At 38.0% G+C, this 15,706-nt stretch overlaps 1 protein-coding gene and 1 pseudogene across 2 annotated transcripts in view; both read left to right on the forward strand.

Annotated features, from left to right (window-relative positions):
- Nucleotides 1-15,706, forward strand: part of ssh2a (slingshot protein phosphatase 2a) — a 54,063-nt gene that overhangs the window by 18,979 nt on the left and 19,378 nt on the right. Inside the window, exons 1-2 of one of the 2 annotated variants that reach the window (XM_088345625.1) lie at nt 7,719-7,962; nt 8,035-8,214. The exons of the other annotated variant lie outside the window; for it this stretch is intronic. Coding sequence (XP_088201751.1) covers nt 8,087-8,214 — 128 coding nt within the window. The 5' untranslated portion in view covers nt 7,719-7,962; nt 8,035-8,086. Of the gene's footprint in view, nt 1-7,718; nt 7,963-8,034; nt 8,215-15,706 lie in introns of those variants that run through there. 2 annotated transcript variants of the gene reach the window in all.
- On the forward strand, nt 8,836-8,919 carry LOC148358403 (U2 spliceosomal RNA; annotated as a pseudogene).

Consider the following 15,706-nt stretch of genomic DNA (forward strand, 5'->3'; position numbering starts at 1 on the left):
ATAAGTCACAGCCAAAAACACCAAATTCGCCAGAGATTTAAAAGTGCGTATTATAATCAAGTGTACCTCTCTCGAGCCGAAAATATGTTAATTACATTTGGAAATAAATACACAAGTTCAACAAAATGCTTTTACGTATGGTAACCATTCATGAATTAACTCATGAATTCATTTTAGTGGTGAAACCAGATTGCCTTATATTTATGTTCTATGAAAATACGTTTTTTTAATCTCATGTGCCTCAGAGTTTGATTTGCCTTATTCGTGAAAAACATATTTTACAAGTGGGTATTTAAAGTCCATCTCATTATCAACTGTGCCTTATGGTACGGAAAATACCGTACATTTCATTGCACAATATTTTGAAAATAAAATAAGTAGTGCAAATAGAGTGAAACCCCAATTGTCTTGAATTTGAAAGTTAAATCTATGTATAATCTTACGACACAATATCAACATTTTTATAGTGACAGTTAAGATGGAAAGACAGTATTGATTTTAAGACAATAGTATCAGTCCGATCAAAGTACTTTGTCAGTATCGAGAATATCGATAAGTGGATTTAGCTGCACACCAATATTTGAAACGTCACATAAATCATCAAACACTGCCAAACTTTCACTCAAATTCCATTTAAAGCTTAAAATCAAATATACTATGACCGGATTTCATTTAACTTTGGAAAATATTTCCTTGACTAGAACTAAAGTCCTTTTTATGTGCTCCATGAACATATGATAAAATACTGTACACACCTTTCAGATGTAACATTACACAACAAAGTCAAGGAAGACTAATGCATAAATGCTGTCTTTGAAATTTTGGAAAAAAAAGAAACGAAAAACACTCAGATGACATAACAGCATTTACTTTGAGGAGGCCTTAATCACACAATTGAGTTAAACAATGTGTTGGCCAGAGGGTTTGTTGGGAAGGAGGAGACAGATGAAGCTTTGCATGCAAGGAAAAATTTGAGAGAAAATATGGAATTCATGCACATTAGCATTACATAACTGGCCACATGAAATAATTATTTTATATAACAGTCAGTCCATCTCATGTACATAACAACTTCAAACTCTACCAAAACGTTTTTAGTAAATAATAGTTGCCACTTGTATATAAAATCTTTTTTTTTTTGGCCAGAATAGCTCCAGATCCCTACGCGACACAATGGTATCCCCCTTAGAACTCTTAAAAAAAACATTAAAGGTTAACTTGACATGAGATGGCAAATTACATTGCTTTGAATTGTTGACAGGTTCCTTATGACCGTTAATTTTGTTGTGGCAACAGAATATAAAAGTTTTAAGGAGAAATTAATTTAGTTAAAACATCTAATTTCTTACTAAATGGACTAGCAATAATTACATATTAAGGATTTGCTACATGGGTTATTTAAACCACATCAAACTGATCCAAGATGACAACCAAGTGCACATCTCTACTTCGCTCACATTCCACAAACGCAGCGGATGACTTCTGCTGTCTAGTTCAGTTGGCCCCTTACATAACAAGCACAAGATTTGGGTGTGGAGAGTGATCCTGAAGTAAAATCAAAAACTCATGTGGATTGATCTGTCTATTACATCACAAAACTTCTCTGAAACAAGAACAATGTAGGGAAAAATAAAGATGTGTTGGTTTTGGAATATATTTAGGTGGACTCTCACTAGGGTAATTTATTCTGTACTGCTCTGAAGCCTAATACTGTACAGATGCCATAACAAATAAAAAGGATTATTTTCAGTGTTATTGCATACAGCCTCTTGAACATGTTGGTTTAAGATCAGGTAATGGTGTAATTGTAATCCTGTGCAGTCCTTTGAGACATTTTTGTGATTAAGGGCTATATAAATAAATGTCACTTGACTTGACTTGACTTGAAGTGTTGTAGTTCCACTGCAGTCCAAAAGCTTTCTATTTCTTTTGGACACATCATGAGGATTTTTATATACCGTAAATTCCGGACTATAGAGCGCACCTGATTATAAGCCGCACCCATGACATTTTAAGGGGAAAACCGATTTTGTCCATACACAAGCCGCAGCTGTATATAAGCCGCGTGCACCCACATCAAATAAACACAAAATTAATCCAAGCCAAATTTCAAGTCCCGCGATCAAAACTGAATGTCCTTCATCAAAGTCCACAGTCCAATAATCACAGCAGTCCAAGTGAACGAAAAATGATATAGGTACTTAAAATTTGTTGCAGACCTGCAGATTCTGGGTGCCCGTTGATAGTAATCCAAGGAAAAAAAGTTTATATTTCCAAAGGTAAGAGTGGGAAAAATATATATCCATTATTGTCCGCCGTGTCCACAAAAACTCACCTATACCAGTCTCCACTTTCCCATCAGCCCGTGTTTGCTCCGCCCCTCTTTTTTAATTTGCTCGTGCAGAATAGGTGTCTCAAATAAATACATTACAAAAATATACAGTTGCAAATACATATTACACATATCTACAAAGAAAGACTGTACATCGAGAGTTTTCAAAGCTTTAATAATAATAATATAACTTTCATCCTAAACCGTGCTTTTGGGAGGTAGCCTCATGCTACTAACAAGACGCTCGCATACCTGCAAATTAGTCTGTTAAGGAAATAAACGCTGTAATCGTTGCAGTACCTCCGGGAACGGTGCATTTGCAATGATCACAACAAGGCTTTAGGGCTAGGACCTTAGCTTAGCCTTTTGGCTGAGAGTAAGTGTCCCGGCTCCTAGGTTTTGTAGCATATAATGAACTGACCGATAACGGATAATGAATAACGAAGATAGATCAATAACCCTTAAAAACCCCAAAACCCCACGGCAGACCATCCGCTTCTTCCTCCTTGGCAATGACGTCTAAGTTGTCTTTCTCAATATCAGAAAGAAATGAAGTTATGATGACTTGGTTCCACGATCCCTTACGTCAATATTCCCCTGCAATATGCTCGTTTGATTCTAACATGGGAGCTGCGTCATGAATGTTATTTTGTGCAACTTGCACGATGAGAGTATGTTTATGCTCATAAGTTGTGATCTTCCTCGGCGCATATATTTCACCTCTCATACTTGAGCGCCGCTGGCGGCCGTTAAAAAAGTTACATAAATAGGCCGCATCTCTGAATAAGCCGCAGGGTCGAAAATTTGGGAAAAAAGTAGCGGCTTATAGCCCGGAATTTACGGTAGCTAATACATAGGTGTATAAAGGCTCGAGCATTCTAGTGTTCTAATAATGCATCGTGTCAGATGGCTAATGGCTGGTTAGACCAATGTTTTTCAACACTTTTTGGAACCTGGTACACATTTATTTAGAAAAAAGTTCCGAGGCACACAGTCCGTCGAAAATGTTTGAAAATGAAGTTATGTCAAATATTTCACAGTACTACGTCATAAGCAGATAATAAGTATGTAAAAAGAAGAAAATAATACTTAAAATAAAAAAGAATGATGTGCTTTATTTATGTTTTTATTTTTTACAGTGCAATCTTGAACCGCTTAAGTTATTAAATGTAGTTTGCTACCTCATGAGCAGATAATTAGTGTATAAAAAGTATCTAAAAATCTACTGCCACCTACTGATATGGGTGACTATTACAGTTCCTCATCTGAAGTAAGGAAAAAAAACTGAATACTGCCCTGCTTTTTTGGGAAAGATAAAATTGGGCAAATTCCAATGGCAGACTAGTGTGCCCCGGCACACCGGTTGAAAAACACTGGGTTAGACAACCCTTCTGCAATGATGGCAGCACAGCTGAAAACGGTATAGCTGGTTAGAAAAGCTGTAAAACTGACCTTCCTTTGAGCAAATCTGGTATCTGGAGCATCACAATTGTGGGTGTGATTCAACTTAGAATGGTCAGAGAATGGCCAGACAAAGAAAGCTTTTGTGTGAAACACGACAGTGTATTGTTGTTCTAGGAAATGAAGGCAATTATGTGCCAAAAAACTGAAGATCTTCTACCCCGGTGTGTACCACTCTCTTAAGAGAACAGCACAAACAGGCTGTGGGCAGAGTAGAAAGAGAATGGGGAAGCACAACCAAACAAGATGTCAAATACACTAGACTCTTTAGTTTCAGATATAGAGGCCTTATAGGTTCTCAACTGCAGTTTGAATTTATAGTACCCACAAAACACCGGTGAAAACATCTGAGAAAAGGCAGCATCCAATTCTATTAACTACAGACTAAAATTCTTCTGCAATTAAACTTATCCTATTTTTTGTTGTTTTTTTTAAATCTTTTTTTAAATCTTTTTGAGGTATATAGGGTTGCATTTTGACTGTTACAAGTTTTACTTTCACTGGTCTAACCCTGCCGCATCATACAGGTGCCTTGCCCATCCCTTAGAACGCATCTTAACATCCCTCTATCCTTTTACAAGACCTCTCCATTCATTCCTATCACCAACAAGATCTTCCACTATATTTAGACCTGTTTCTTGCAGTGCACTCTTAACACCATCTCTCCACGTCAATCGCGGCCTTCCTCTTGGTTTCCTTCTATTTACTTCTTCTCTGTAGATCCTTTTCAACATTCGCTCCTCATCCATCCTCTCCATGTGTCCAAACCAACCGAGTATTTTCTTATCCACAAGCTTGCTCAGTTCCCCTACTACTCCAGTTCTGTCTCTCACAACTTAATTTTTCAATCTATCCAACCTTGTCACTCGTAACATACTCTTCAGACACTTCACAAGCACAGCTACTCCTTTAGCATGTCCACCCGTAACTCCAGACTTTCTAGCATACATACCTCCAAGCTGTAATTCACCCTTTCCCTTCATCTTTGCCTCACTCGAGGCTAACACATCAACCTTCCTTTTAGTCATCATCCTTCCGATCTCCTCTTTCTTCCACTAAGTCGCTTTACTTCCACATCCTCTCACATTTAGTGACCCCTATAACCGCCCCCCTTTCTTTGCCTCACTGTCTCTTAGGGAGTAGAGATAGAGAGTAGAGGATCCCCAGTCCCCTAGCTCCCTCCACTTTATTCGCCTCTTATGACACGCAGCGGACAACGGTGGGAGAATTTTCACACCTCTAAGGGGGAGAGGACCCCTCACCACCAGACAAACCACCACAATTCTTATTTAATATAATAATGATAATAATAATAATAAAGGTGCGGTGCATCGTTTGAAATGTCTTTAAGAAAGTGGAAAGTTATTTTTTTTTCTCTTTCATGTTTGTGTTAACGAGGCCTTACTGAGTTAAAAGAGCCCTTTTGCGTTATTTCTCCCACCACTTCTATCTGCTTTCATCTTTTAGCAGAGCTGTTCGGGCGGAACACATGAGTCAGGAGAACTAGGGGTCCGGGGGACTGGTGGAGAGTGACATTTTTGTCCATGTGATTTTTTTTTTCTTTTTCTATTTGTTAGTGATGGCAGATGGTTCGTCATTTCCTTGAGTGGAATGTATTTTGAAACATAAACAAGTGATAAGTACACCAAGCAAGGTAATATTGGCAGCTGTGTAAAGTTTAGCAGTTTGCTTGGTACCCTCAATGGATTTTAGAAACAGTTGAAAAATAACATTTAGGAAAAAATAATACGGGTCCCCAGATTGTTAATTGTTGCAAGCACTATGTGAAAAAACAAGTATCCTAGCACTGCTTGTAAACGTACATTATTACTTTTGGTGAGAGCACCAACGCTGTGGAACAAAAATGACCAAAACAATTAAGTGTTTTCATAACGGGAATAGCAAGTATCTTATTTTTTTCTGGAGAAGATATCCATTATATGCCCTTGTTTAATTCCAACAGGCTTTGTAACCCTATTAATCCAGCTAGTTTCCCGAATGTATCCACATTTATCTAAAAATTTTTTATGTAGCTCTTTGTTAACAATGATATTCAATAATCTGTGTTCTGTGCAGCCCTTTGAGACTCCTAGTGATTAAGGGCTATACAAATAAGCATGACATCACCTGACTTAATATACCAAATCAATGCAATATTGAGCAATCCTGTTTTATAGTTGGATTTATTACGATAAAAATCCCAGTTTTATTTAATTTTTAGTCCGTCTCATGTAACATGCACGTATTTGCCCGTGCATCTTAAACGTGCTTAAACGAGGCTGTAAAGATGTCACAAACTATTGGTGCCGTACGCGAGTAAAAAAGTACCAAAAAGGGCTGCAACAACGAACCGATAAATTTCATCTCATCTCATCTCATTAGCCGTACCGCTTATCCTCATTAGGGTCGCGGGGGGGCTGGAGCCCATCCCTGCCATCTCCAGGCAGTGGGCAGGGGACACCCTGAACTGGTTGCCAGCCAATCGCAGGGCACACAGGGACAGACAACTCATTCGCTCATTCACACCTAGGGACAATTTGGACCGACCAATTCACCTGAAATTTGATTACTAAAAATGATAGCAACTAATTACCTCATCGATTCGTCATATTGCACGATTTATGAACCACTCAGGATGTTAAAACACTGTAAATAAGTGCATTGAATCATTGTTGTGAAGATGTAGGGTTGTAGTGCCGCTTTGATTCCGCAGAGGGTGCATTGAGCCCATTTTTATAAAAGTCTCTTACATTTTGTGAAATTATTTTTGTTGAATGTTACATCATTACAAACCAAATTGACATGAAACAGACACTACAAAGTTAACACTTTTCAAAGGAAACATAAAATGCTACAGAAAAAAACAATGGGAAAATGTATTAATGGAGCAAATAAATGATTAGAAAAATAATGATGACATGTTTATCCCAACACAAGGGGCAGATTCTTAAGCATATTATGTCTCATTTGTTCATTGGGTATGTTTTCAAAGATTTTACCAAAGAAACCAATGAAAACATTTTGAAAAGTGTGTTTTATATTTTGATATTTTTTGCCCAATAGAAATTTTGTTCCATATAAAATTTAATTTATTGCTCTTTGTGTTTTGTATGATAAGTCTAAATGTAATATGAATGTTTGAGAAGATGGTACAAAAAGACTATCTCATGTATTTGCAAGTGTATAGCCTGCATTTGTATTATGTATTATTTATTGATCAGTTATTTGAGAAACACGATTTTTTTTGTGTTTTATATTACAGAATAATTAGTAGTTTGTGCACCATTCTCCTATCCGACCGAAACTTCAATATCTAAATATAGGAGGAAATAAAAAATGTGTTTTTAAAAAATATTATTCATTGATTAATTGTAAGAATATTTGACCGATTTATCAATTATTGAAGTAATCGTTAGTTGCTGCCTTTTTCTCTTATAATTTATTTTTCTTATTTTGTTCACATCTTTAAAAAAACTTGTTGGCCTTAAAAGACAAAGCGCGCCACTTCTCCATTTTCCATTCTGAGATCGAGCATCGGGGTCTATTTGAGGAGGCAGTGAACGTGCATTCATCCCAACTATCTACAGTTGGCTTAACATAGCCGTGTCTTTTCATTCTGGCTTTGCAAACGTTCAACCAAAATGCACCATCACGACTAGATCAAGCTGCACTATTCCAGTTAGCTTGGATTTCTTCATTCCATTTTTGTGTAATACCTCCTAGGCAACGAAGAGCATGTAAACAAGACTGATCAGCTGCTCCGAATGGCTGCTCAAGTGGTTTTCGCATGGATTGTCACCCCTTCATTCCAGTCAACCACGCCTACTATGTATCATTGGCTTCCAGTTTTGCAGACTCGCCTCCTTTGTGTTTTAATTGGTTCAACACTGTGATGTCCAACCTCTTGCTTACTCATTGACGGCAGTTATGGCGCCTGCCCAGAGCACATGCCTTGCTTTTCTCTCCTGAACTCTGTCACTGGTCCCACAACTGTACAAACCGGTCGTTGTGGCACATGTGGGTGGGGGGAAACAACATAGTGTTTGAGAAACTGAACATTAACTTTTTAGAAACCAAGACTGACAGTTTTGAGAGAAGAAACAAACATTGCATCTACATCAGCTGGCCTATTTTATCATCACGGAATGTCATCTTAAACTATTGTTTCGGTAAGATTTTTTTTTTGGGTCGTGGCGGAACGTATGCGTGGTTGCTCGCAGTGAAAGTTTTGGCTCTTCCAGGAGAACACCTGCCACCCTTAGGCACCCTACCGGGTTCCACTGACGTGCCGACATGACACTTGGTGCGCTATCCAGCTGCCACAACTCGTCGGCTGTCAGATTTTGCTCATGCTGCGGTGCCAAAATGGTGCCTTACTTCAGTGATGACACGTTGGTGTCAAATAATGAAATCAACCAACTGTAAGTGTTTATTTATATTGTAACTTGGGTATTCTGTTTCTTTCTTGGCCTCAACTATGTACTAACTCGGATCACTTCCGTGCAGTTCATTTTACTGTATGACCTTTGATTATTTGATAAAACCTCTCAAATAATAGTAATAATAATAATAATGCCAGAGCCTCTGTCCCATGTCAAAATATATGCAAATTAAAATTTGTCTTGTTCCTGCTCTTACGTAAGATCGTTGATGCTCATTTTGATTGTCATTTTTGTTGTAAATAAGGGTTTCAAAAACCAAGTGGGAGCAGAGTTCTTTAGAAAAATGTCACAAAATACTGCAGATGAGAAGGATACGTGTGTGTCTACCTATAGCTATGTGACCGCCTACCGCTCACCCAATTAAATTGCTCCCAGCAGTGAACATATATTGCTTAATGAGCTTTTATATACAGGGTTCCATACAGCCAAAACGGGGTCTGTTGATGTTACACTGTGACTGTAAACTATAGTCTATAAACTTTGTCCTTTCTATTCTGCACCAAACCATGTGTCTCTTGCGTCGCTTCCCATATACAAATCTGGAAATATTACTGTGAAGCTTAGGATAACATGTAAAGAGCCATATCTGGCTCGCGAGCCTTTTGCATTCCGGAGATGGAATAAGAGCTTGCTCTGTCCACTCCACGCATCGGCCCGGTATTGCAGTACCTCCGGGAACGGTGCATTCGCAATGATCGCAGCAAGGCATTAGGGCTAGGACCTTAGCTTAGCCTTTTGGCTGAGAGTAAGTGTCCCGGCTCCTAGGCTTTGTAGCGTATTATGAACTGACCGATAACGGAAAATGGATAATGACTAACGAAGATAGAACAATAACCCTTAAAAACCCCAAAACCCCCCCTACGTTCCCGACCCCTGTACTAACTTATTACACATTTTCAATGGATTCATTTGAATGGAGGGCTAAGAATGTTTATATTTGGGGATGGTGACACTTGTCAAAGTTTCACAACACAACTCAATGTACTTCCTGTGATGTAGCTCCCATGGTCTTAGTAATCATCATTATCGTCATCGTTTTCGTCATATTGAGCACACGGCTCTTTGACCTTATCCAGACTTAACTCGGCTATACAGAGCATACTTAGACTTTTACGGGCCTACACATGTCCGATCACAGGCGGGTTTTTTGAGCACGTGTCTACAGTGTAATCAGAATGTTTTAATTCATGATAAATAAGTTCAGTGTTGTTTTCTAAATATAAATTGGTGTCGTGTGGTCTTAAAAGAACTGTGTGTATTACTTTGTCTTAGCGTGTCCTAGAGGTAAAAAAAACAAAAAACTTAATTCATTAAAATATATATATATATTTAAATAATAAGCATAAATACATGAACTTACATTCAAACATGGTCAAAGAATTAGCATTTATTTTACATAACATGAGCGCCTACTGAAGGGGGTTGACATTTTTGTCCGCCATCTTACTTTTTTCGGATCACTTAAGAGCCTGGGTTGGGGAGCACCGCTTAGGATGCGACGTAAAGGCTAAAAACCTCAAAGGGATTTGTAAAAAAATAAGACATAAAATTGAGCATTTGAGTCTCTTTAGTTTGTATTTGTCCTTGTGCTTTTTATCACTTGTTTTAGTTGTCCTACACTATACAGTGACCTCTAGTGATCAAATAATACCCGCTGTACCTTTAATACATTTTTTCATTTTAAGTAGTTTACTTTTTTATTTGTATTAATTGCTGGGATATTTGGTAGTCATCAAATACAGTACTTTTAACATTGTAAATTTATAAATATTTTAATTTTATTTCCCGAGTTTTTTTCAGTGTTAATGGGTCTATAAAAATGCGGAGTTCATTCTTTTTATTTTGTTTCCTTTTTTCCATTTAATTTTTCAAACTCACTTTAGATTGTTATACTTCCGATTGTTATTTTATTTTATTGTTTACCATTTTTTATTTGTTGCACCTCAAGTGTAGGATACATCTGCTGCTGGTGAGGTGCAATAAATATTTCAAGGTTCTATACCACAACTACCTGTCCTTTCTTCTCCATGCAACTGACTCAAATACTGTTGAGAAAATGTCAAAATCCTTAACACCTAACTTCTTTTTAAAGTAACGGAAATTGTTACTTTCCCTGTTAACTAGTTACTTTTTCTATTGAGTAATTCAGTTACTAATTCAGTTACTTTATGGAAGAAGTAGTGAGTAATTATAACTAAATACTTTTTTGAAGTGATGTGTCCAACACTGCTGGTCAATGATTGAATGAGCTAGGTCCGGCCCGCTGGACCTACTTTACTCAAGGTTACTTAGTTTATAAAGTTTATCCAAGTGGTTAGTGTGTCCTGTGAGAACCTTGCCAAAACCTCTGTGCATTTCATAACTAATATTTATTCACAATATATAATCAGTGTTTTGCTGGGCTTGATTCTTCCAAAATTAAATGAATTTTGTCTATCGTTGTCGGAATTTGTACTTCACTCTGTCTATATCGACTCTATCATTTAAAATTCTCAGAGTAAAAAGTAAGACGTCTTCAATACATGGATTCCCAAAGAAAAGTTTAAATGCTTGTCTGTCAACTCATGTGGACATAATGCAATTTGTCAAGATTAAAAGCTGAAAAACTTGACGATACTTGAGTTGTTGATCAGTGAAAGATTCAATAAACTTTATTCACTTTTCCAGTAAATCACTGTATGCGTGTCCACTGACTGTCTTTTGTTGAGTGTTTCATAACATCCTTGTTTAGTCAGCAGTTGGCAGAGTTCTATGTGAGAAATTGCCTTCTGTCATGGGTTAGGGAATTCAAGCATAGCTCGAGTTTTGACCGCTTGTAGTGTTTTTTCAGTGCTCTCGCACTTGGATGTACTGTAGCTTCATTGTTGCAATTTTTAATATCAATACATCAAGTTTGGACAACACTTTTCTGTCAAAATAGAAAGGAATAGAATACATGCAGTCTGTCGACTGGAATAAATGTTATATTCCATTTGCTTTGATAAATCCTTGACCACACAGTAGTTGGAGCTTGTGAGGTAAAGCACGTTGCACATTTCTATGATATAGTGCAACTTTTGTCTGTACATGTTTTGTATTTGTAATGCTAAAACTGTGTTTGCTAAAATATTCATCATGTGTTCAGAATCAGTCATCGATGAGGCTAAAACACTCTTTTGAGAGGAGATAAACTCTGAGATTTGGTGTAAAAAAAGAAACCAATGTGCAAATCGCTATATTACATATGATTGAAGGTTGTTTCACCCAAAATCAAGTCTCTATTGTGTATAATATACTGTTTCTCACTAAAGGGGACTAACATTTTGGTTTTCTAAGGGATTATTTTCCCTTAAATGTATTTTTTCGTGTGTGTGTGTGTGTGTGTGTGTGTGTGTGTGTGTGTGTGTGTGTGTGTGTGTGTGTGTGTGTGTGTGTGTGTGTGTGTGTGTGTGTGTGTGTGTGTGTGTGTGTGTGTGTGTGTGTGTGTGTGTGTGTGTGTGTGTGTGTGTGTGTGTGTGTGTGTGTGTGTGTGTGAGAGAGAAAGTAAATGGTCTGCATTTTTATAGCGCTTTTGAAGTCAATGAAGACCTCCCAAAGCACTTTACAATGTGCTTCACACTTACCCATTCACTCACACACCAATAGGGAGTCAGCCATGCAAGGCGCCTGCCTGCTTTTTGGGGGAATCAGTGTCTTGCCAAAGGACACTTCGACATGTAACACAGAGGACCTGGGAATCGAACCCCAAGATGAGCCCTCTACCTCCTGAGCTAATGCCGGTTTACAGTTATAAATCTTGGCATATTTTCCCTTCTAAAGCCTGAAATTGTTACTACGTTTTATGAGTTATAATGGAGAGAAAATATTTTAGGAGGTACATGAGGGTTTGGTCAAGCGTTTAAATTTTCATTTCAATGGACATGATGGAAAAATACTTTTTTTTATCAATTGTAAACTGATGGCTAGTCTGCTTTTTTCACTTTACGTGAATTAGATAAAAGCATTTACATTTTCACTGACATTGCAATTTTCAAAAATGTGTCTGCAGGCTAACCTCACCCTATTTTGATTCTCGTACATAGTCGGTAACAATTGTACATGAGACCAGACCTCCATTTTCTGCGTTTGGCTATGATTTCTTCTTTGTTTTCTGGTACTCAGATGTTCAGACAAGTTGTCTTGATGGGGTGAGCAGGGATGCCATATTCCAGATATCTTCCAATGGTCCCAATGCAGAATTTTCAGGACTACGAGGCGCACACAAATGGATTGTCTTTACAATGTGCAGCAAGTGTCATAGTGCTGTGTACCCTGTTGGTGTTGTTGTTTTAAGGCAAACGTAGCGCAGAAAACCCTGAGAATGTTCAAGGGGTAGTGTGGATGTTGATTGTATATGAAATAAGGGGTGCATCTATTACGCAGATTATTGTTTTTCCACGCATCACCATTGCTGTGTTTTGCCATGCCCATGCCTAATCAAGACTTCAACAAATGTTTAGTACTTTGCCATTGATTGGTACTTTAAGCACAACCAAACTCAGTTTTGCCCCACTTTATTTTTAAATATGCACACTTGTATGCTTTTGTGTGGGCACATATACGTGTGCGTGCGTGTGCGTGTCTGAAGGAGGGCACTGTAGAGGACACCATTGGAACTTTAAAGGGTAAATTGTGGGTGCGTGGATTATTTTTTTATAAAGCCTTGAGCACCCAGTATGTGTTAGATACAGCAATGGCACACATAACCTTATGGTACGTGGACCTTATGGTCGTGAAAATATGCTATCTCTTAATATGTTTGTTGACAATTGCATTTCAGTTATCCATCTAGAATAGAATAGAATATAATAGAATGTACTTTTATTGTCATTCTTTGTAACCATGCACACAGAACGAAATGTTTATACACCTGACCCGTATAGTTAAACTGTAGCAAGCCAATGCAGCCGCAGCCAAACAGGGCGCCGCCATTTTAGACCCAACTGCTGTGTTGGGAGTCATTAGGTGACGAAACCCCCCAATTCCAACCTTTAATGACGAGCGCCAAGCAGGGAGGCAATGAGTACCAATGTTGTAAGTCTTAGGTATGACTCGCCCGAGGCTTGAACCAGCGACCTCCCAGTCTCAGAGCGGACGCCCTACCATCTAGGCTACCGAGCTCGTAATACGGACGAAACACTTGCTGGAAGTCTATCTTTAGACTTAACTGCTTTACGAAAATTCTCTTATCAGTTGTGTTGTAGATAGACTGCCCTCCTTTACTGATTTATGTGCAGTCAGACTGGAATCAATCTTGACAATGTTGTAAACAAACCACAAGGGACCCTGTAATAAGACTTGTTATATCACTTTAATTCAAGCCGGTTGTTGCAGTGCATAATGAACCTACTGTCCCTCAACTTAAAGGACATTTTTATATAGTTTGCCATCTTCAAGCAACAAGGCTACCTATGGCTGTGCTCTTATGTTGAATGTTGCATCATTACAAACCAAATTGACAAACGATTGCATGTCACAATAGTTTGCCATCTTCAAGCAACAAGTCTACCTATGGCTTTGCTCTTTCCCATGGGATGCATGCAGCGTCAAGGCTGCTCTGCATTGAGCGCCGTCCTAAATTTATCCCACTTCACAGTGACTAATATGGGCAAGCTGGTCGCAGCGGAGAGATCACTTACTGTATCAGCCTGCTATGTAGAGTGGTCCTTACATAGTGATGATGGTGTCTCTGACTGACTAACGGCGGCCCATTTTCTATTCTTCAATTGTTATAAAACAGGTAGTTTTTAAGACTGACCAAGTGCTACTAGACTGGCTTTTCCATACTCCTAAATATTATTTCCAACTCCCTTGACTAGTCTTTTATATCTATCTAACAACATTTAACTGAATGGATCACACCCACGTTTCAGGTGCTTAGTAGAGATGGTATCCCAACGTTTGCTAACCCAGTATTCAAATGTAGTTTTTCTTCGATGTACTGCTAATTTCCCTTCGGGGATGAATAAAGTATCTATCTATCTATCTATCTATCTATCTATCTATCTATCTACACCCAATAATTCACGTCTATTGTTTTTTTTCTCTCCATATTATTTTCATCCACATTGTGATTGTGTGCTAAGTATATGTTATCTCGTATCACTGCGCTATTTATGTCAATAAAAGCAATTGCAGTTTAGCCCTAAAGCCGTGTGTTGTGCATACATGGCCAGCAGAGAAGATTTTAAAGAGCCCTGTCAAACTACTGATAACCTTTGAGTCAACGCAGTGCCTATTTTGCAGACGACCTGTTTGAACTTCTGCTGCGTTTTGTCGCATCATCAAAAACCCACCAACAGATTGTATGTACAGTAACTGACCAACACTAACTGAATACCGTCTATCAATAGCTGACACTTTTAAAGCACTGGTCTGTTTTTAGCGATCGTCCTTAACCTACAACCTCTCCATTTTTAAAGCTAAGGTTCCACTCCATTTGAAAAGTGTCGGACTGTGCACGTGCACAGTCTTCCATTTATGACTCGGGAGGTCTTATTACTGACGACCATGTACTATAACATCGTTTTACAAGGTCATTCCTTCAAAATTGAATACAGTGGCCAAATAGACGAAGAAGACACGGGCAATGTAGAAAATGGGAAGTGACAATAGGGAAGCGAGAGGAAACAGCTGGGTCAAGGCGGGCTACGTTGTGGGAAATGAGCACAGCACATGTCTGTAGTTTTGTATTTTTCTTCCTGAGCCTTCTTGCTTATCCTCTGCAATTCCATTTTACACATCAATAGACGAAAAACAACTCGAGAGATAAGATTGAACGACTGGTCGAGTGTAGAGATTAAGATACTGTGAAAAAATGTGGATGTCTAGAAGTTTGCGCTAGCAGAAGTTTCAAATGGAACAAATCCAAATCATGATATTTTTTAGGTTGTATCAGTTTATATTAGAGAAAGAAACATCAGTTACAATAAACGGGTTTTTTGGTGATTTTTTAACATCGACACATTAGCGGTCTGGGGTGTGTTAGAATGTTTCAGGTGTCTGTTCTTCATTTATAATCCTCCGGGTAAGCAACCCTTATTTGAGCTAAGTGGAACAGGTATGCCGCCTTTGTTTTCTTTTGTGATTTCCCTTACCTTTACTATTGTACTGTACCCCAAAATCAGGTTCTCTCTTTATTCTTTGCTCATTTTTTATACTATAGTCATGGTAATTAACCCCAAAAAATCGCAATCTTGTGAAGTCCAACATCCATTGCAATAATGCTACCAATGTACTAGATAAATAAAAACATTTTAGTTAGCATTTGATGAATTATAATTTAATCCTGAAAATATCGTTTTATTCTATTTTCCCCCACGTATTCATTAAATCTAAATTCTTGTGTACACATTAGACCTGGGATCAGCACTTTTTGCTGGTATTTCAGTTTCTATAATAAAATCACTAAAACTCTGGCAATTACGTGTTTTTCTAATCCTTTGGACTATTT

This window comes from Urocampus carinirostris, chromosome 10, assembly GCF_059441175.1.
Source record: "Urocampus carinirostris isolate Australia breed hairy pipefish chromosome 10, RoL_Ucar_1.0, whole genome shotgun sequence".
Taxonomy (NCBI): Eukaryota; Metazoa; Chordata; class Actinopteri; order Syngnathiformes; family Syngnathidae; genus Urocampus; species Urocampus carinirostris.